Below are 20,960 nucleotides of genomic sequence, written 5' to 3'. Positions count from 1 at the left end.
CAGCGCACTGGCAAGCGGCGCAGTAGGCTCACGGCTAACTGGGGCAGGTAAAACCTCCAACTGTTTCTATCTTTGTAACTTCTGCTCTTTTAATACTCAATCAAGCTGCCCTTGCACATTGAGCAAAAACATGTTTGCAGTCTTGTAACCTCTGAACTAGAAGAGTATTCATTTCAAGTTTGTGTATTTCTTGCATACTCTGCTTTTGTATTATAAAAGGCCGCTTGAGTGCATGTACTCCGTTCAGCTTTCTACGCACTTTGTCCTTAATAAATGGTAATGCTTCATTGCTTCAGGATGGGGAGGCTTCACAGTGTCTTTTCTGCGGAAAGGCGACGAAGAACAATTCAAGCAAAAGGCATGAACCCTCGGACACACCCCCGCTTATCGCAGAACCAATATTCGTTCGATGTCTGCTGACCCGTGGCTGCATATCAAAGTTGCAGGTACTTCTGGAGCCAGGTGTGCTTATCAGCAGCTGGTGGCCTGTGTTGCATTCTATTTGTGTATCCTCAGATAAGCCCTTTCTTTTCCGGAACCCCCGAAGCTTCTCCCCGCCTTTTATGTTCGATGCCAGCAAGCGCCGTCTGCGTATTTGACTTGAGGGTCTCTTCAAAACAGCACAAGTCTACTCCACCACACGGCTGCGCGGATGGGCACAAATAGTGATTATTGATTAATGGTGCATAATGTATAAATCGAAAGCGTGTCGCAATATACTACATAGATTATCTTTTCGTGCGACAACTATCCTTTTACGGTGCGTGTACGTGTGTCAGCTTAGCGAAACGCATATGGAGGATCGTGTGAAATTTCTCTAGGCATGTCATCAGGCTGCAAATCCCTAGGTGGTTACCTGCCCACGAGTGCAAAAACGTCTGTTATTTCTTCATTTATCCTCGGAGGATCCCCTTCAAATATTCATCATAGACTCAAAAATACGTACTGTTTTTGGCGACTGCTATCCTTACTCATAAGTGTCTGCGGTAGCCTTTTATTACGGTTTGGAGTCTGCCCTGTGTTCTGTATCCTAAGAGCGAATGCTCTGCGTGGCCAAGCCTACATGACGACTGCTGATCAGTGCTCCTTTCTGCATAGATTGTGGCCAGCACTACTGCATACATTGCTGGGCATATGATTCAGCACTTCAGCTATACAGGCATGCAGAAGCCTCAAACCAAACACTACGAATCAGAAGTGCCCCCACCACGCAGCTACTTCCCTGCAAGGAGACAGGGCGCAAAGCCTATGCACACTGCACCTTTCTGTAGCATTTACACAGCTTCAGCTAGTGTCCAAGATGGAGAAGCATTAGCTTTTGGAAAATGCAAAACTGAGGCACCTCAGCAGCCAGTAGCGTCGGTTGATATCACCCCAATTCCGCAGTAACTAAATGGCACTAAACAGTTTGGCCCTCAGAAATGAGGGTTCTGGTGGAGGGATACAAACGGCTGCTTCGACCCCAGAGGTACAGCATTCGCTCCACGGGGTATTACAACTCTTTGCTGCTGTTGAATGTGTTGCTGCTGCACGGTTCCTGGCTGCATATGATGTTGGTGAAGAAGATTATGCTGAATCCACCACTGTTGCTGCTGCTGCCAACGATCAGGTGGCACCACAGCCCCTTCCGTCTTTGCACGTTTCGCCTTCGATCGCCTGCAGAGGCGTATAACAAAGCGGCAGACTCTATTTCAGCTAAAGACACCCCATAGATTATTTTGAAGGGCCTCGGTCGCAACGGGACAGGACAGCAGTTGTAGTGCATGGAAAACTTAATCAGCATCGAACCTGCTCTATGCAGATTGCGTTTCCTACTTTCGGTGCAGCAAAGTTTCACATAAAAAATATTTCACCAAAATCTACACCTATCATGCATTTCTCAGCAATCAACTCACACGCCGCTTCATGATTACGGTGGTTCAATCCTGCTTTTCAAGCTTAGAGGAAAAATCAACGCCTCGGTGCGGGAAGTTGTGCGTCGCTCTTCTCTTTTCTAGCTTTGCGACTCAACAGTGACTAGCTGAAACGTGCAGTTGTTGTATCCAGCTACCTCACGATTGCAGGCGGCTCACCGTGACTTCTTGCTGGGAAGGCCTCTCTGCACCGCGGTGCTACACAAGTTGGTGTTGGAGCTGCTTGCCTCCACCTCGCTGCTGCTGCTGTCTTCTGCTGGTGGTACCTTGTCCACTTGAAGAACCGATGGGTCAAACCAGGGAAACCTAAAAAGAGCAACATTTGGCGCAGAAGAATAGCCAAACTACTCGTACTGGACATGCTGTTTTTTACTCAAAGACATGGCCCTGGCTGCAAGCATATATGCTGCCAGAATACGGATCATGAATGCTCAATACAAATGCGAGATGAGTATACGCTGCACAAGAACGGCACTTATCATGGATGTGAACTGCCCCTCAAGCAGGGGACATGCCAGGAATTCGTTGAATGAAATGACGACGAAAAGTCTCAAAGGTTCAAAATTCGAATACAACTGCCGACACATGGGATGCCTTCAACCAATACAGAAGCCTCGTACAGTGCAGATAGCCCTGTCTTTTGCTGAGCAGCCTCGCCATGCTGCGCCTCCTGCTGCTGGCTTCGTTGGTCATCTAGAGGCGTTGCAGTCTGCGTATTCAGCTGCTGTTGCTGCTGCGGCCTGCGTGCTGTTTGCTGCTGCCGCTGCAATGGCTGCTGCAGCTCGGTAGGGGCGAAACGCTGCACCTGAGCTGTTGAGGTGTTGACACCAGCAAAAGCAAATATAGCGGTCCGCTGCGGCAACAGGACAAGACAAGGCACAGCACTGACTCCCAAGACATGTGGCAGCCAAAAATCGGCGTATGCACCGCGGTCTTCGGAGCACAAGGTTCAAGGGAAGAAGAATATAGAGGACACCCCTTGGAGCGAAGACGCCATCTATTTTGACGCTGCAGACGCGAAGCGCCGAATATCCTTTCGCAACAGCAAAGCCGGTGCAGCCTTTTTTGTTTCTCACTCCCTGAGAAGACGCTTGGGCATGTGCGTACCCAAGATAGCAACTTGCAAGAGAGAGATGTTCGATCATGCCGAAAAATACGCAAGTTAATCAAGCAAAGAAAGCACAGCACTCTGGACTCGTATGCCTCACTAGATCTTTCGGCAGCAAAGCGCCTCGTGCCCAATGAGGCTTTAAGACCTCCAGAGGACCCCAAATATGTGGAGGGCAGACGCCAATCCTCAAGCGGCGGCCTGAGCCTGTTAGGTTGCCGTATGCAGACACTCTAAGACAAACACACAAGCCACCCTGCACCCGTGAATTCTGCAAGGCGCAGTCGCGGTGCGCAGAGTGCATAAGGCCCCCCTGTGACGCATGCACCAGTTCACCAGCACCGTGGCAGCATCCGCAAACAAGGGACTGCAGCATCACCAACGCCTACAGTGGCTGCAGCAACCACGGACAGCCACGCCATATCAGCAAAAGCGACAGCGGCTACAAATCCGGCTTGTATGTGACAGTCCATGGGAGTCGTGCTGCGCGCTTACGCCGTATCCAGACCCTGCGCTGCAGCCACCGCTTGCTGCTCTGCACCGAACAGCAACAGTGCCACTCTGCATACAAAAGCCAGCACATCCAAGTCACCCCACCCCTCGGACAGACCGCCAGCTGCCCTTTTTGCAGCGAAGAAACCCGCCTTCAATTCTTTTCCTCTGCTCTGCCCTCAATATGCACACGAAATGTCTCTGGTGCTGCTAGGAAAGACGACGCTCTTAGGACTCTGAGCCTTGCGGCATCTTGCATCTTTGCTTGCGCTGCTGGAGCGTCTTCGAGAAAAAGAAGACACAGACTACTGCGCTTTCCTACTGCACTAAGCCCTGTACGTCTGTGTGCTTCACTCTATACCGAAGCAATGGAGCAAAAGTAAATTACCCGGAAGGCTTTGCGCCTGTTGCGCTGCCCAAGACGCGAACGCCAATAACCCGGCCGAAGGCACCAGATAATTCACGGAGAGAGACGTCATTTATCCACTGAAGAGCACACACGCCCTATGAAATCTTCACATCGTTAAGGAAACGCTGGTGATGCGTTCAAGTTTGGTGCTCGCCAGGCGCGCCTTACAGCTGCCTAATGACGAAATCGAAGTTTGGACTGCTCGCTTGCTCCCGCCCTCCGTTTTATTTGAAGCCATCAAAACGTTTCCACCGTTTTCTCCTGCCCACCCTAATGGCTCCCCCGCAAATCAAGCATCCAGTACACCCGAGACCGTGATCAAAAACAGCTTACCCAAGGAAGGTTTGAAACAATAAGTAATTGCGAAGCTTTCGCGTCGACCAGCGGAGGCACCGGAGGCGGGATACCGAGGAAGAGTGGGCGCTCTGCATTCCACAAAGCATGCATGCACTAAGCGTCAAGCTGCTGTTGAAGGCTTCCGGTTCGATTCTCTAGATCGGCGATATTAGTGCTCTCGAAGCAAAGGACGACTAATGCAAAAGCTGCTGGTACTTCCACGTGACCTGCTGAGTATATACACCTCGGGACTATAGATTAGAGCGCGGGATATTGAATCACCTCTACGCATGTAATGAGCTGCACGCTTTCCCTTGTCTTGATGCCCCCAGCGCAGCTGAATCCAGCAAAAGTTCAGAATCACAATGCAAGACAAGAACCATCTGCCTACCATCTCTACTACAGTGTCTCTGGGTGGCAGTAGCTACGTGCCAAGACGACCCGCTGTGCAAGAGGCGATCTACTATTTTAAAGGTCGTTACACACGGGCATGCGAGGTTCTGAAGACACTTCTGGAAGCAGTGGCAGATCAGCGTCACCACCAACAACTACAACGCCATCCTCATCATCCGCCTCATCTCCTACGGCAGGGGGTTGTGCTGCTGCTCCGGCACCTGCTGGGGCTGGTGTAACTACTGAGGGCACTGGCCTGTTAGAGCCGCTACTTGAGGCAGACGGCTGAAAAGCAGCATCAGCGAGCGGCAGCTGAGCAGTCGCTTGTGGGTGCTGCTGCTGCTGCTGCTGCTGCTGCTGCTGCCGTTGTTGTTGTTGCTGCTGCTCCTTTGGAGTTACCGAAGCAGGACCCTCAAGGTCCTCATACAAGTCATACTCATCGTCCTCCATGACCTCGGATGATGCAGGTGCTGGAAATCCTGCTGATTTCCAGCAAAGTGCTTCTCTTCTAATGCCGCTTATTTACCCAGTGCACCTTGCCTTAGTGTCAGATTCTTTGAAATATGACTGCTCTACGGATTCTGCGGGAGCCGCTGAAGGCGCAGCTTGGGGAACTGTGGGCGATTAGTGTTTCGTTGTTACGGACCCTGCAGTGCTTGTTTCAGGGGAGGCCTTGCCTTCCCGTTGCAGCAAACCTGCCACTACTATGGTCAGATAGAACGACTCCTAGCGCCCAGCCCTCTCTGTAGTTCACTATTGCGCGGAGAGTTAGAGTCCTCTGTCTCCATCAGATGAATTTTTCGGGAAAAGGGGCTCCTGGCCGAGACTCCCAAGCATGCAACGGAGGGCAAGTCGCTCGTGAGGGTGCCGCTCACTGTCGACCGTAGCCTCTCCTTCTATTCGACCGTTGGCGATTGCGGTGAATCTGAAGTCGATTTCCTGTAGGAAATATCGTGCAAGGGCACATTATGGATTCCTTCTTCCAGCGTCACGCCACAAACACCCCTGCAGCACTGCATGTGGCTCGAGGGGGCCCTAGCCAGCAGGGTCTTATGGAGAAGGATCCGTGGCCACTAAACCACTATGTTCAACAGAATTCATAGAAACAAAGCTAAAGGGCGAGATGAGAAACTGTTGCATCCCTTTGAAGCAAATGGTCTGCGCAGACACCGGTAGACGCTCAGCAGACCCTTAGGTTTTCAAACAGCGATGAGACCAACTGGATGACCGTCCTCTGAATGCCCGCGCGAATACTTCACTGATTGCTGCTTCATCATTTCCAGTGCCAGCATCAGCAGCATAAGGCCATCAGCTGCGCGAGTCGCAGCTACCCTGAGGCGGTGACTACGTATTCCTAGAAGAGCAAGCGCAGCAGGGTAACAGCAGGTGCAGCTGAATACATGCCTGTTTGTCACAGCGAGGGCTTCCATGCAAACTCTTACGATGTAAGCAGCAGAAGTGGTGCGGAGTGCCGCACCTGCTGCAGTTGCTGTTGCTGCTCATCTGGGGATACCTGCTTGGCGAAGGCAGAAGCTATTGAGTTGCCATTCCCCGCAGGGACCCCACTGATGCTGGAAGAGACATGGAGCCTCGTCGCTTCTTGTAGAGCTCAGCGACAACAACAGGCACTGGCAGTGGTTCGCGTCGTTGGTATTTCTTATGGCCGCTTCCATGGAACGGAGCTGCTAACAGGAGGCGAAGACAGGCGACGCTTTCTTCTTGTTGACACTACGTATGCTGCCACACCCTTGTAGAATGGCTATAATTTTTGTGCAGCTGCCTGAGCCTGGCTAGGGTGTTCCTACAGGGCACACATTTGCATACACCGCCGTTTCCTGTGCCTCCCGCTGTCGGAACGAGTAGCTCTAGGCTCTGCGCGGCGCCAGGCCAGTTGTGTTTTACTGCAAGCGTGCATGCGTTCAAGACGGGTCGTGTATTTACACTGCATTACTGGACTTCTGATGATTGCGTTGCTGCAGTATGCTGCATTGGAAACCTCAGTTCGAGCATCATGGCTGCTATCAGTTCGTAGGGCCGGTATTCCAGACGCTCCTCCATCCGCAGCAGCTGCATCAAATAGCAGCATCTCTGCAGACAGCAGAGCTTCAGCAGTCAGACGTCGTCTTAGCGGCAGTAGCTTCTGCACCGGCAGCATTATCTCCGCATGTGTCGGTTCCACTCTTGAAACCACGACTCTGCAGACGAGTTGATGGTTTTGACTTCGCACAATACAAACTGGCTCTTCGTCTCTTGCGTGCAATTGAGCCTCAGACAAAGCCAGCCGTGGCTGCAGCCCTTTTCAGGGACGCTAATGTGTCTGAAGAGCACGAAGAGCAGATTGAGCCAATGGATTCCCAAGCAGGAGCAGTCCCTGCTTTCCGTCCGTTGTGAATCTACATGACATACGTCTGGTGTATGCGTGCCCACCCCTTCTGCGTTGTTATCTGTGCTGTATCGACCTATATTGGCGAACACTTCCTATGCGGATGTCATAGTCAAGGACCAACGCTTAGATTGATGCAGCGTGGGGCAGCACAATGGGGAGGCGGCCTTCAGCTTTGCTCTTGTGCATCAGCTTCGCTGCAGCAGCTTAGGTGTTTTGCACTTTAAGCGAAGCTCTTTCACGGGAGGAAGCGTCCCAAGCGTTCAATTTTTCACCTCTCACTAACGCAGGTCTTGCACGACGCACGTTCCGTCGTAGTTCACAAGTTTCAGACTGCGTCACGATTCCTTAGTAAGGCACTCAAGGGGCAGCTTGGCAACCGTTCGGTTGAGGCAATGAAAATTTAAGTAGAGCATCTAGCTACAGGGCGACGAGAATTACGTTCAGCTTTATTTGCATCTCAAGAGTGAAGGGCACGCTTTTTGCCGCTTTATCAGTTCGAGCCAGAACGTATGCTGCATGCCTCCCATGAAGAAACAAGTATATGAGAGAAAGGAATTAACAGTACTCAAGGGCTTCTGATCAACGCTAGACTGTGGCTGCGTCTTGTGCCAAGGCTTAACTACAATGGATTCAAATCTCTTTAATACAGCACGCGAGCGGCAATCATACAAGATCTTGGCGGGCACACTTAAGAGCAAAGCGCTGACGGTTTAAAAAGGCTCTAGGGATTCGCATTTCGAGAGAAAGCCCTAGAGTGCCAGTGACCCACTGGATACTCGCCTACTACTGAAAGTGCTAAGAGATGCAAGTAAAAGAAATACACTGAGCAAACGAGCTCAGGCACACCTACTACTCCTAACAAGAAAACGAAAGACTCGCGCCGTGCGTTGCAGCCGTACCGGTCCATCAAAAGTACCCGCAGAGAGGCGCTTCTTAGCTCCAGACTCAATACAAACTCAATAAACGGGTGTTGAGTACTTGTCAGAAGAGCTCGCTCTTTCCTTCAGCCTTGCGCCCCTCAGAGACCTCGACATGATAGGAGATATTGGACAGCTTATGTGTGCATTGCTGCTGCACTGCACTAACTAAACCCTTCAGCCATAGCTGGTTGCACAGAGCATGTAGCGCGCATACACACAATATTGAGTCTCCGTTTACCGAGCTATCAGTACTGTACAATGAACATACAAACAAACCAACTGGCTATTCTATACCTATTTTTCGCTAAACATGACTACTCCAGCAGGTGTTGAAGTAGAGCGAAACCCTCTACACACACTGTTAGTGTAAATGGCCAGGTACGGGATGCGAGGGCGTGTGCAATGAGGGGCGGATGTAGCACGATAAGCTAGATTTCAACATGTTCTACTAGAGTGGCTATACTTATAGAGGATTTTCAGACGATTGGCTAGTTAGTTTGCCCGTTGTATCTTTTGTGCATTGCAGAGTACAGCCAACTCGGCACATGAAAACTCAGTGCTGTGCGCTAGGTGCTATGTGCAGCCACCGTCAAGTGCTTGGAGAGCTTGTAAGGAGCAGCAACACGCACTCCTGCTGCCCCTCTCTCTGCCTGTGGGGACCTATGAGGCGTTCGGGGTCACGGGAAGGGGGTATCTATTGTGAAAAACACTTAATAAGCTTCTAATCAGATAGTACTGACTGTGGAATTGAACGTCTCCCTTCAAGGATCACAGATGGGGCATTACAAAATAGAGACTAGCAGGCGCAATAAGAGAAAGCAGCCCGTGAATCAAGTGCTAAATGCAAGAGGTCACACCTTGCATTTTCTTGCAACACCCTGCTGCTTGTCCGCACTTGTGGCAACGTACCTAGCTTTGGGTTAGCTTGTGAAGCCTACAGCCTTCGCATGCCGTCTGACCACCCGAGACGCCTTTCAGAGGCTTATAAACTTACCTTGCTTTGCCATGCAAATATACATATACGTAGTTTATTGATGGCAGCGAGAGGAGTGTCTGGAGTCTGTTGAAGAAAGATGCGAAACTAATTTTTTGGTATGATCAAGCAGGCCTACACCAGAGCCGTTCCGGTAGCAGCATGCCGCCGTAATTGGGCAGTGCTTATGAGGAGGCAGCAGCGATATGAAGAGGGCAAATGGCATTGTGGTGACAAAGCCTTGACCGATCCAACCATGTTTGTGGGGACTATGGTGGACTGTGCGTCTATCGCCTGCTCCGTTTCGGGGGATGCAGGCGAGTGCGACGCCGCCATGTCATTTGTTCCGACAGGAACGGTGCTTCCCAGTGAAGGATCACCAATATTCCTTTTCCTCTACTAACACATCCTTCCATGAAACTCTCTGGTAGAACTTAGAGCAAACGGGTGTCAAGATTCCTGCTAAAACACACAGGAGGATCTACCCGGTGACATTTCCTCTTTAGCCTTCTTACCTGCCCTTGCTCAGCAGGCCTTGTGTCAAACGCCTTCTGGCGAGAAAATGCTGCAGCGCATCCACACGGTTTTAAAAACCCTATGGTTTGCAACTGTCGATCCCTTTCCCCGTCGTCGCCTTGAAAAACGAATTTATAAGATTTGCTTGCCAAATGGCCAGCACAGAACCAACGAGCTCTCCGGGTATGATGAACCCTGCTCACAGCCCTTCAGGGAGGGGCGTATACAGAAACGATTGTTGCCCGTTTGAGCAGCTGACCGCTGTGCCTCGCAAGTTCTTTTTGATACCGCAAATGGGGATAAGTGGATCCTGTCTAACGTGAAAACAGTATCAGAATGAACGCATGAATTTCTAGTGTACAGCCCCCTATCACTACCTCAGCAGTCATCGATTGAAGGAAGCCGCATTGTTTTCAGCAATGCAAGCACAACAGAGGAGCAGGTAAATGTACTTTTCCACATGAAATGTAATAAAGTGTATATTTTTTGCAAAGAACCCTTCCAGCACAACGGAAACTCCAGCGCACGCGGACCCCACCCTCCTTGGACCAAGGCGATCACCGCCTCGAAGCCCTTTAATACTCCCAAATAGGCTGGTCGAATAGGTAGCTTCTGTGCGTCATTTCCGCGCTAGCGCGAAACCTCTGTGTGCCAAGAGGATCAATATCACGAAGGATCAACTGCGCGCCACTGGCACCGAGAGGACACTCGGCATCCACCAGGTGTTTGGACAGCCCTGCCTTCCCTCTCAGATTCCCCTGCCGCACCGCGCAGCGTCCTGTGGCGCGAAAATCCGCTAAAAGGTTGCGAGGCGTTTTCTGCTGGCTGGTGCCGTCAGGGTACTGGAGTTGCACTGACCGTGAGGCGAAATCAGACAGTGGACAAGATGCAGGACGGCAGGATTACATCGACTCCGACGCCACGAATCCACTCAGCCTTGCCCTCGGTACCGCAGGTTCCTTTGCTGCTTCATCCCCACAAACCGCTTCTCTTCTCGGCACATGGCAGCTGCATGCGCCTATTCAACTATGAGACACAGCAGTGGGAGCTGGACGAAGTACACCATCTCCAGGAGAAGCCGCAGCAACGTGTCACTCTCCCCGCGGCGGATAACCCCCTCGTTGCTGGGGAGCAGCGCGGGCAGCCGCAACAGCAACAGCAACAGACGAGACACACCATGGATATAGCCGCAGCTGATTGTGTGTGTCTCGATTGTGGTCGCCGCAGCACCAGCGTTCCTGTGTTTGCAAGAGTCCCCTGTAGGAACGCAAACAGCAGCAACTGCGTGTGGCTAACAGCAGGCGATGATAAGACCTTGTGTCTGTGGCGCGACAACTCGTTTGAGCTCCTGCAGCGCCGCATGCAGCGAAAGAAAGCCTCTGCTGCCTGCTTTGTATCCTCTGCTGGCCCCTGGCAGCGGAGGCGGCAGGGGCAGGAGGGAGAACCCTTGCACGGAGAGCACCGCATGCACGTGCTATTATGCGACAAATTTGGGGATGTCTTTCTGCTTCCAATGGAATCGTTAGGAGGCCAGCAACGGCTGGCGGGTGACGTCGTGCTAGAACAGCTGCACGCCACGGATACATCGGAGAAGCATTGCTGCCTGGATAACAGCTCAAGCAGCGGTGCAAGCTGCAGTGCTGACGCCACCAAGAGCACAAGCTGCATAGGAGCTATGCCAGCGGAGAACAACGACGATGATGACGAGGTGGACGGCGATGTGCCTGTAATAGCCCATCTCACGACGGTCACCTGTCTCAAGCTGATAGCCGTGCAGCCGCCGCAGCAAGAGAAGCAGCAGCAAGGGAACGATGCCGAAGTGCTCATAACAGGAGATCGCGATGAGAAGATTCGGCTGTGCTTTGCCAGCAGCCCCTGGAATCTCGAGGCAGCGCATTTGGGACACTTGGAATTTATTACTGATGTTGCACCGATCCTAAACAGCAGCACGAGCGGTAGCGAACTGCTACAGCAGAAGTGGGTCGTTAGTGCGAGTGGCGACTGCACGCTGCGATTGTGGGAAATGCAAACGGGCAGGCTTCACTCTCAGGGCAGTCTGGCACTTCAACCATCGAGTCTGTTCAAGGAGGCGCTGCCCCTTGTGAATTCGCTGCTGCAAGAGGCGTCACCCCTGCAGCACAATTCCAAGGAGGCACTGCCAACCTGTGCAGTGTTGCGGGGTCACCTGCTGCCAGTCAAAGTGTTCGTTGACGAAAAGCAGTGCCTCATAGTCGTGCAGGTGCTACAGCTGAAGGGCCTTTTGCTGATTCCATACAACAGCAACGCCCTCCAGCAGCCCCTACAGCAGGTGTACGGACAGGCCCAAGTTGTACCTTTGCAGTATGCTGTTGGCTCAGTACTAGTGGCGCGCCATGCCCGACAAGATATCGAGACTTTCCCTATCTTTGCAGCCCTCAAGCAGCAACTGCAACAACTTGAGCAGCAGCAACAGCAGCAGCAACAGCAACTGCCCTTAGAGAGCATTCTGGTGGCGTGGGTTGTCGATACTGAGGGGAGAGTGCATGCGCCGATTTGCTTAGAGCTGCAGCTCCTTGCAGGTATGCAGCAGCAGCAGCAGCCACACACCTGCAGCACGTTGCTCCCACTCGTTGAAGGGAGTTCGCCGCCGCATACCCCTCAGCACCAGCAGCAGCAAAGGGTATGCCACTGGTGGAAGCTTACGAGAGATCCAGAGGCCCCTACGGTAGATGAGCGCAGAGCTAAACGACTTCGGCACAAGCACTTACAGCAGCAGCAACAGCTTGAGCTAAAGCTTCAACAGCAGAAGAAGCACCAACATGACGAGAAACAGGACCCGAACCGCAACCAACAATAGCAGAAATAATAAAAACTGAGACAACAGCACTGAGAAATCTCATCTGTCGAGTTCCAGACTTTTGGATGAATGAGAAAACTTGGGGCACACACAGTAGATGCACACACTAGTAAAAGGGAGATAGTTCGCCTCTTACAGGCCCTTCTCAAACGAGCTCAGGTACCAGCTGGTAGTTAGTAGTTGGTTGGCGCCGCTGTTTACGCGCGGGGTAGATGGATAGAGACGATTTACGTCAAAGAGAGGACACCGCCAATTAGGCAACTAGCCAGCAAATCTTGGGATAAAAAGGGGGGCGTGTGTTATGGTAGCTCGCCAGTTACCCCTCTGAAATACTGCATGCGAAGTATGTAGCAGGGGAAGCAGAAATGGAGCAGCGACAACAGCGGTGGCAACGGAGAAAACATTAGGTGGCACAAATGCACGAACAATAGGGCGTGGCCGTGCTGTTTCGAAGCTCATTTTACGTCTTGTGGCTTATAACATGATGGCCGCTTCTTCTGCCGCTGCATCGATATCAATATTTTGAATATCTTCTAATACGGCTCGCGCCGCAGCAGCAGCCTCATCTGCTTCCTGGCCGTCTGCACCTACGACTTCCAACCTCTCCTTATCTAGTTCTTGTGCCCCCTGAGGTTCTGTCTGCCGCATCCTCTGGCGTTGTTTTTCTGCTGTTCTGCTGCGACTTCTGCTTCGGGGGGATTGCTTTTCGGATGCTGCCTCGCGCTGCAGCATGCCCAAGGCTCTTAAGATGCGTTTGCTCGTGTACTGGCCTGCCGCCCCTAAGTCTTGCATTCCTTCCCCCTGTTCAGGTTCTTGCTCTTGCAGTTGCAAGGCTTTCTCGGTGGTATCTGGTACTGCTGACGACGATAAGGTCAATGGTAGATCTGCAGATGCCGCGTTTGCTGTTGCTTCCACGGATACGCCTGAGGTGGCTGCTTCTAAGTCCGCAACAGCCGCTGCCTGTGAGGCTGGCGGCTTTGCAGCTGCGGCAGATGCACGGCATACAGGAAAGAAGTCCGTTATCTGCTGCTGCCTCATAAAGGCCCCTGGTGCAGTGTAACGTTGCACCGCAGGCAGCAGGGTCTCCTCGATCTGAGAAGACGGCACATACAAAAGACAAAGACGACCTCCGCGCAAGAGCTGCCACTACTGAGTGAGTGTGGAGCTGCCAAAATTACTAGCTGGCACAAAGACGTGGGCATAACGAACGAAAGCCTACCTGCTGTTCAGACAAGCTCGTACGCTTAAGGAGGATGGTCTTTATTGCCGTAACATTTGGAGGAGCGAAGACGCAAGGCCCAGTCGGTATCCAAGCCGCTGGAGATAAGAAGGCCTCCATGACCTCGATGGAAGGAAAATCGTGAGGGAAAGACCTGCAGGCATCCAAGAAAACTATCGACAAACCCTTGGCGTGTTCCTTTTATCATTCCTTCAAAGCCGAAGACCCCTTCCCCCATAATAGATTCAATATTAAGCCTGCATGGGTTACCAGTGCAGCCTGTATCTTTGGTGTTGCTCTTTGAAGCGCTGAAGCGCCACTGAGTCGCCTTCGGCTGTACTATCTCCCAGAGGCGATTCGGCCCACCTAACACACGGCACCGCCAATAGCAACAAACAGTATGCCGCGCTGCTGTCTAGGTGACTGTGGGCACTTCGCGGCAGCAAAAGCAGTTGTGGCATGAACGCAGGCAGGACGCTGAGGAGTAGGTCCCTCACGCTCACGCAACCGCACGCCAGTGGCAGTGCAACAATGTGGACAACTAGATATGCGGTGGCTGAGGGCCTTTCTAATGTACTCCCTGAATCCAAACAGCGAATCGAACGACGGAAAATGCTTGACTATCTCCACTGCATTCACTGGTCCGACGCCACGCACACCTGTCGTATAGTCGCACCCTGCATCAGAACACACACGGATCTTGAGCAGCACAAAATACTCCTGCATGGTCCACCGAAACAGCCACCGGAGTGTCGCACAGTTAGCTCTTGTCGACTCACACAGCCCTGCTAGCCAGAAACACGGCACAGCCGAAAGGAGGAGGCATACACAAAAATAGTGCTCTAGCCACCCGTGGGAAACCAGCGAAGTCTGTATCAAAAGCTTCCGCGTTAGTTGAGGCCCCTAATCACAACCGAGGCAGCCAGACACCGACCTAAGAGGAGGGCGAGGCAGGCGAGCTGTTGCTGATTGAACTGGAGGTGCTCCTGAATATTCTGCTGCGCGTATGCCTCAACTGTCTTTGAGGACCGAAAGAAATGGCGGTACACTACCGTCGCGCCAAAGACAACACAATCGCTGTCGTCACTAATCACTGCGGCGTCGCAACTCGCACTCAAGAGGTGTCAGCGCATAACATCGAACCAAAGACCCTAAGACTAAACAGCCAACACGCAAACAAGCGCGCCGAATTGTCCTTCTGTTCAGGCGTCGTGTGGGCTCGTTCCCACGATACATGCGAGACAAAAAAGACAACTAAGTGCCACCCATTATGGCAGTTGCATCGGCATATGCCTTAGACCAGTGGCCTCATCACATCGTGAAATACCGGCATCAACAATTCCAGCTTGACAGAGCTTCGCGGCTGTCGCTTCTGCCTCCGCAGGGGCAACGACGTAAGGGATTCCGAAGGCCTCAAGCAACGCCACCAGCTGCACTCCCCACAGTAGCACACTTGGAAGCAGCGGCAGCGCTTGAAGCAGCAGCAGCAGCTATACACTGGCTGCAAAGACGTAACGCAATCGTCTCAGCACCAGCCACCGGCCAGGAGTGCTATGTCGAGGTCCTCGGCGAAAAGTGTCAGCCAACACCTCGAGACGCGACAGCAGTTCCAACGCTAAGAGGAGTGACGGGTTAGGTTTGAGGCCCTATAGCAGGCTGCAGATTCACGAGCGTGAAAGCTGCAATAATTATGGAAGCAGCATCGCACCAAGGCTTTCGTTTCGTCATCCGCGATATCGCCACGGGCCTGCAATCTGCCCAGTTGTTGTAGCAACACCTGTCGCTCTTCATCCAGAGCCTGCGCGAAGCTCTCTTGCTGCTGCTGGTACTGGAGTTTCTGCTGCTGCCACTGAGGATCCATGCCTTCGACAGCGCGAGGCTTTGCAGTTGCACACGCGTGTGCTGCCGCGAAAGCTGCTGTAGAAGCTGCTGACGGGGTCGTCTGCAAGCAAGGGGGGGGGACGGCTTGCTCTGCAGCTGCTTCTGCTGCAGCAGCAGCTGCTGCTGCTTCATCCGCTGCTGCTGCCGCTTCCTGAGCTGCCTGTTGCAAGTCAAGAAGAGCCTCAATTTCTGCCCTCTCCGTTGCTGCTTCGGGGTCCGTGTCTGCGTCATTAGTGGGTGTGATATTTCCAATCGCAGCAGCAGATTTGGCAGCAGCGTTTTGCTGCCTCTGCTTCCGTCTGCGCTCCTGGTGCTTGTGCTCTTCTAAGTGTTGCCGAAGGTAAGGGAACACGTTCAGCCACAAGTCCATGAAGTCTCCTTCCTCCTTGGCCTGGTCGTCTTTCGTTGCTTGCTTCTCCTGCTGGCGTTCTAGCTGCTGCTCGCGCTGCTCCTCAGTAGTCGCACTGCCAGCAAATGCAGAAGACGCAGAAGACGCGTGAACAGCGTCTGCAGGGGTGCCACGAATCACCACTTCCGCAACCGCAGCGGTCTGAACCAGCTGCGGCTGCATTTGCTGTTCAGGAGGCTCTTGAACCTTTGGCAAGTGCAGAGGGGGAAGTGCGTGCAATTCGGTGGCCACGTGCTCTGTGGATTCCTCCTGTCGCTGGCGTTTAGCGCTCATTGGAGAGAACGGATTGCTCTTTATCCGAATGCAGGCTGCCGCTGTTGCTGCTGAGGCGCATTCGGAAATCTGTCGTGGCGTCCCTCTTGCTTGTCGTTCTTCTGGTGCCGCTGCTTCTGACGCTAATGGTGGCAGCTGTATGGGAAGCGGCCCTGTCACATCTGTCTTCCGAGCTTTCTCTGGAGCAGCCGCTGCTTCCATGGCCAAAAAGCGCCGAAAAGCTCCTTTTCCCTCCCCTGTTGCCAGTTGTACTGCTGCTGTGCGTGTCTCCAGAGATGCTGCCAAGGTGCTCCGCTGATGAGCAACGCCCTGCTTGGAAAGCTCCTTGCTTCCCAGGCCTCCTAAATTTATCCGGCATCCTCGAATGCACGTGCTTAGCAGCCGCTCTTCTTGTTGCTGCGGCTGCCTTTCCTGGTGCTGCTCCTGATGCGTGGTCTGCGTCTGCTGCTGATGCTGCTGCGCTAGCGGCTGCTCCTCCACGGACTGGACAGCGACTGACGCTTGCTGAAGGGGGTGATCGATTTCGCAGTCTTCGAATTCGTCATCAGCCCCCATTCGAGAATCTGCTGCTGCGCAGCTTTCGTCTGTTGGAGGCGCTGCTGCCGGCGTGACCTCTCCTACCGCCACTGCGCATGCGCCTCCTGCAGCACCCTTTCCGAAAGGCGCTCGAGCTGCAGTCTGTCCAGAAGAGGCCTTGTCGATTGAACGCTGGTTTTCTCGTGTTTCCAAAGCCGGTGCCTCAGCTTGAACAGATGCGCCTGGTGGTGCAGTGCGTGCAGATATTTGTGCTCCTATGAATTCCTCTGATGCCTCATCACTCGCAGCTAACGGCAGCTCCTTTAGTAGATCCTCTCCAAATATCTCCTTGTCCGGCAGCAGCGCCAAGTGCTTGCCTGAAAAAACACTGACGGAGAACAAAAAGCCCTCTCGGCGGAAAAAACTTTTACGGCACAGCAGCGCAACCCACCCGCCTACGGCTGCTCTGGCGATAGGATGCTACGGTAAAACACACACGATTGCTTGCAGCACCGTACGCTCGCCATCAATGCTCAGAAGAAAATCATCGTCATAGGTCTCGCGCAGTTGTAGATTCTCAGCCTCTTTGCTGTTGCCACTCCTACTCCCAAAGAGCACCTTGAGGTGCCGCTGCTGGATCTCGGCAGCGAGCGACGCAGCTGCAACACCCCCTAAAACTTCGTTGGGATGCATAGACTGCACGTCCAGATGCCCTCGCCCGTGCAGAAGGCGCAGCCGTTGCTCTTCCTCCATCTGCTGTTCTTGCTGCTTCAATAAATCATTCAGAAACTTCCGGCGACGCGTTCGTGGCACCAGGCCGCAAAGCTCCATCCACGATGCGCCTTTGCTGCTACTGCTGCTGCTCGAACTGCTGCTGCTGCTCGAACTGCTTGGCGTATCTGAGGGGTTATCCGTCAAGCATAATACTGCGGGAGTTTCGGCTGTAGGAAAGACAGCATCACACGAAGGCATCCTTCCCTAGTCGGGCGCCCCTAATCTTTGGCGCTCATGAATCCATGTGCCTGTCAACGCATGCATAGAACGGGAAGTCAGCGAAACGACAAGCGCAAGAGCGCGCGCACGCTGCAAACAAATAGACGAGAGGACCCCTTGAGAGATCATAGGCGTACAAGTCTCGGCTTTGAGCCCCTCAACATTCGCGTCGAAGCTCTGCTGCGCCTCTTGCTGCTGCTGCTCTTGCTGCTGCTGCTCTTGCTGCCGCTGCTCTTGCTGCTGCTCTGCCATGCGAGCTTTGACGTGCGTAATCTCCTGAGAGAACACAGCACAAGTCGCACGCGGAGCGGGGATGCCGCAGCCTTCAGGAACCTGCACGCAGAGCAAGAGCTGTAGACGGCTGCAACTCCTGAGCCAACGCCTACAAAATAAGACAATAACCGCGTACCCGGTTTGTTTGTATGGCGCGCACGTAACCCTCCAGCTGCACGTTGGAAAACACTGCAGTGTCTGAGCCGCATCCAAGCGCCCTCAGGCGGGACGCCTCCACCCATGCATCACGGATTTGCAGCAGAACCTGACATACACTCACCCCCGAAATACAAACAAGTTGACACTGAATCGGAAGGCCTTGCACGCAAAAAGATGAGGAGCACTTCCCACCACGCACTGCATACCGCTCTGCACGCCACTCTACACAGGGCCCGCCTACCCCGTGCACCCACAATCCACAACTAACTTGGTACTGCAAGGTTAATGGAAGCGCATTGAAGACTTGAGGATCTATGGCCGAATCCAATGGCAATTCCACGAATTGACCCTCGCGAGTCAGATAGGCTGCAAATATCACGTACACCCCCCCACACGCTTAGCCCTCTGCCTAAGAAGCCCCCTTTCGGGTGTCTACGCAGCACTGGAATAACAATGCTTATGCGGACGGCCACGGTGAAGGAAAAAGGGGGCGGTATCCTTGATTCGCCCTAATGCATGTCATCTGCCCCTTTAGACAACATGTGCAAACGCGTGATGCGACACATACCTTTGAATTCATCAGGATCCCGAAAGACGCGGCGCTCCTGCTTTGTCAGCCCCCGCTTGCCTGATAAGGCCCATCACCAAACACTACAGCGCATCTTCACTTTCTTTGTGCGGCCTCATTTCCCCCCTTTCCCCACCCCCCCTCTCCCCTGCTCCGCATATGAATGCACAGCTCCCCAAAGCTTCACCCCCACCGCATGCCCTCTCAAGCACATCACAATCACATAACCAGAAGCAGGCATAATAGAACACCAGAGCTTCTTCTCCGCTCCGACGTCCAAGACGCAGTCGCCATGCAACCTCACACCGTCACAAAAATCGCCTACTTTTTTAAAACGTCCCCTCACTCTCACAGACCTGCTGCCTCCCCCTTATCTATGAACTTTCGTAGCGGCCGTCCAACCCCCATCCATGCATGCAACTGTTGATCTTTCTTTCTTGGCCCCCCCTCCGCGTGCAACCTCCACACTCCTTGTCGCAAAGAACCCTCACCTCTCTGGCCTTTGTGTCTGTAGGAGGGTGGCAGCGTCAAAATACTTTCTTTCGACCTGCATACGGCAAAAACCCACGCCGAGAATAGCACCTCCCTCGCAGCGGCGAGAGATTCGCAACTGCGGCCAGAGGAGGGGCGTGCGCAATCTCAGCATCTTCAACGCACCCAACGTCCAACTGGGTAAAGCCAATGACTGCAAAGGAAAGAGAACAACAGCATGCCTACCACCAACACGTGTCTCCAAGACGTGCGTGCACGACTGGTTGCCACCCTGGCCTATTTCTTTTCTCAGGGGATAAAATACATGCCTATTCCGGGCCTTACCTTCTTCTTCTTCGCTGCTGCTGGAGCTGCCGCTGGTTTTGTTCTCGTCCTCCTCCTCTGAGGAAAATAGCTTAGGGGTGTCGCCTCCTTCACGCGCCTCTGCAGCGGCAGCGCTGGCTGCCGCTGCCGCCGCTTGCTTCTTTACTGCAGCGTACTCATCTCGAGTACGCGGCCTTTCATAAAAAGGTCTCGCAATACGCAGCTGCTCGCTTCCACTACTCGAAAACGCGGGACGCTCATCGCTTGCCTGCTCCTCTTCTTGCTGCTGCTGCTCCTGCGCTCGTTGCTCTTCTTGCTGCTGCTGCCGCTGGGTAGAAACAGGCTTGCCAAGACCACGCTGCTGCATGCGGTTCACTAACAGCCGCAAAGCAACAGAACGAAGGCTGCGCTCCGCCGCAGACCGCTGACGCCGCCTGCACAGAGCCCCTCGCCAGACTATATATATATATTTATATATATATAGCCTTCAGCCTTTTGATTTCCCTCCATCCTGCAGGGGTAATTGTGATCAGCACCTCCCTTTCCCCAGATCTAACCCACCCCCCTAAGCAAGCTGCCATTTGAAATTGAGTTTAAAGTTAAACTGACCTCTCCAGCAGAGTGCGTCGCTTGAGAGGTGGCGGTGGGCCGTCAAACACGATGATAGGACGGACTTTGAAGTACAACAGCCTACGCAAAAGCAACCAGCAGCAACAACCCCCGCAAAAACACCCCATTTGGACTGCATTGCAGCCACCCCGCAAGCACACTACACATGCAGATACCACGGTGCAGGTAGCATGAGTGCACGCGCGGCGTCAATACGAACGAATCTATGAAACCACCTCCCCACACGAGCCGCACAGCAGCAAACGGTCGCTGCCAACATGAAAAAGGCCGCACGCGCTTCTCACACGTATGCCAGCCAAACAGCAGCAGCAGCGAAGCCGCGAGAAAAGTTGCAGCAACTGAGTGCAGGCGAACCTGCAGAGTCTATTAAAGAATCCAACGATTACAGCACCCGCTGTTGGCGATCCGTCAGGCTCCCTTAGCGCATGCATGAACTGCATAGAGCACAGAAAGGAGCATACGGCGCTTCATGTTAAACTGTGTGTTGGGGGGAAAGGCTACGTGCTTCAAGTAGCCTTCCAATCTCCAGAATTCGCGTTTCCCAACAATGCAGCAACACCCAAGTCTTTCCATAGCCAACGTCTTTTCCCCCCGTTAAGGCCACCCCCTCCTCAACGCAGCTAATGCAGCAGCAGCGACGGCTGGGGCGGAGTCTGCTAAGAACCGTCAAAGCGCTTTGAATGCTTTTAAACAGCAGCACGAAAAGTGCGTCACGATAAAGAGTAAAACATACACACACAAAACACAAAACAAATACACAAAACCAACACACAAAACACAAAACACACACAAAACGCATCTGCAAAAAATAGACACACAGACACACACATACACACACACACACACACACACACACACACACACACACACAAACACACACACACACACACACACACACACACACACACACACACACACACACACACACACACACACACACACACACACACACACACACACAC

At 53.0% G+C, this 20,960-nt stretch overlaps 3 protein-coding genes across 3 annotated transcripts; 1 reads left to right on the top strand and 2 right to left on the bottom strand.

Annotated features, from left to right (window-relative positions):
* Positions 1–100: 100 nt before the first annotated feature.
* Positions 101–5,101, bottom strand: LOC34617262 (POU domain, class 6, transcription factor 2). The gene is made up of 9 exons (XM_026336561.1): positions 4,745–5,101; positions 4,541–4,595; positions 4,256–4,347; positions 3,902–3,999; positions 3,519–3,582; positions 2,534–2,634; positions 2,073–2,219; positions 1,573–1,686; positions 101–290 (listed from the first exon to the last, which is right to left on the bottom strand). Exons 1-9 carry the CDS (start codon positions 5,099–5,101, stop codon positions 101–103), a joined length of 1,218 nt encoding a protein of 405 aa, XP_026192346.1.
* A 3,950-nt stretch (positions 5,102–9,051) lies between these two features.
* Positions 9,052–12,252, top strand: LOC34617264 (the record flags this gene model as incomplete). Its single annotated transcript, XM_026336560.1, has 2 exons — positions 9,052–9,288; positions 10,081–12,252. Coding segments are annotated over exons 1-2 (2,409 nt in total), but the record flags the coding sequence as incomplete, so codon positions are not given.
* Positions 12,253–12,756: 504 nt separating this feature from the next.
* LOC34617265 lies at positions 12,757–19,735 on the bottom strand. The gene is made up of 11 exons (XM_026336558.1): positions 19,390–19,735; positions 18,274–18,371; positions 17,983–18,018; positions 17,099–17,558; positions 16,560–16,957; positions 15,210–16,484; positions 14,829–14,931; positions 14,436–14,594; positions 14,079–14,178; positions 13,502–13,655; positions 12,757–13,374 (listed from the first exon to the last, which is right to left on the bottom strand). Exons 1-11 carry the CDS (start codon positions 19,733–19,735, stop codon positions 12,757–12,759), a joined length of 3,747 nt encoding a protein of 1,248 aa, XP_026192343.1.
* Positions 19,736–20,960: the final 1,225 nt, after the last annotated feature.

The sequence above is a fragment of the Cyclospora cayetanensis genome, unplaced genomic scaffold (assembly GCF_002999335.1).
Source record: "Cyclospora cayetanensis isolate NF1_C8 unplaced genomic scaffold, CcayRef3 CcayRef3_contig_134, whole genome shotgun sequence".
Taxonomy (NCBI): Eukaryota; Apicomplexa; class Conoidasida; order Eucoccidiorida; family Eimeriidae; genus Cyclospora; species Cyclospora cayetanensis.
This window is presented reverse-complemented; position numbering and strand designations above follow the sequence as displayed.

What these genes read in the sequence shown, in the direction of transcription:
- LOC34617265 (XM_026336558.1), bottom strand. Translation starts at nt 19,735, where the DNA reads ATGCAGCAGCGTGGTCTTGGCAAGCCTGTTTCTACCCAGCGGCAGCAG. An exon ending in CATTAACCTTGCAGTACCAA is followed by an intron (nt 18,019 to 18,273) that starts GTTAGTTGTGGA and finishes TCCAACGTGCAG; the next exon opens with CTGGAGGGTTACGTGCGCGC. An exon ending in CTGCCTCGCCCTCCTCTTAG is followed by an intron (nt 14,179 to 14,435) that starts GTCGGTGTCTGG and finishes GTTCTGATGCAG; the next exon opens with GGTGCGACTATACGACAGGT.
- LOC34617262 (XM_026336561.1), bottom strand. Translation starts at nt 5,101, where the DNA reads ATGGAGGACGATGAGTATGACTTGTATGAGGACCTTGAGGGTCCTGCT. An exon ending in TTGTTTCAAACCTTCCTTGG is followed by an intron (nt 4,000 to 4,255) that starts GTAAGCTGTTTT and finishes TGTGCTCTTCAG; the next exon opens with TGGATAAATGACGTCTCTCT. An exon ending in ACAGGCGCAAAGCCTTCCGG is followed by an intron (nt 3,583 to 3,901) that starts GTAATTTACTTT and finishes TTTTGTATGCAG; the next exon opens with AGTGGCACTGTTGCTGTTCG.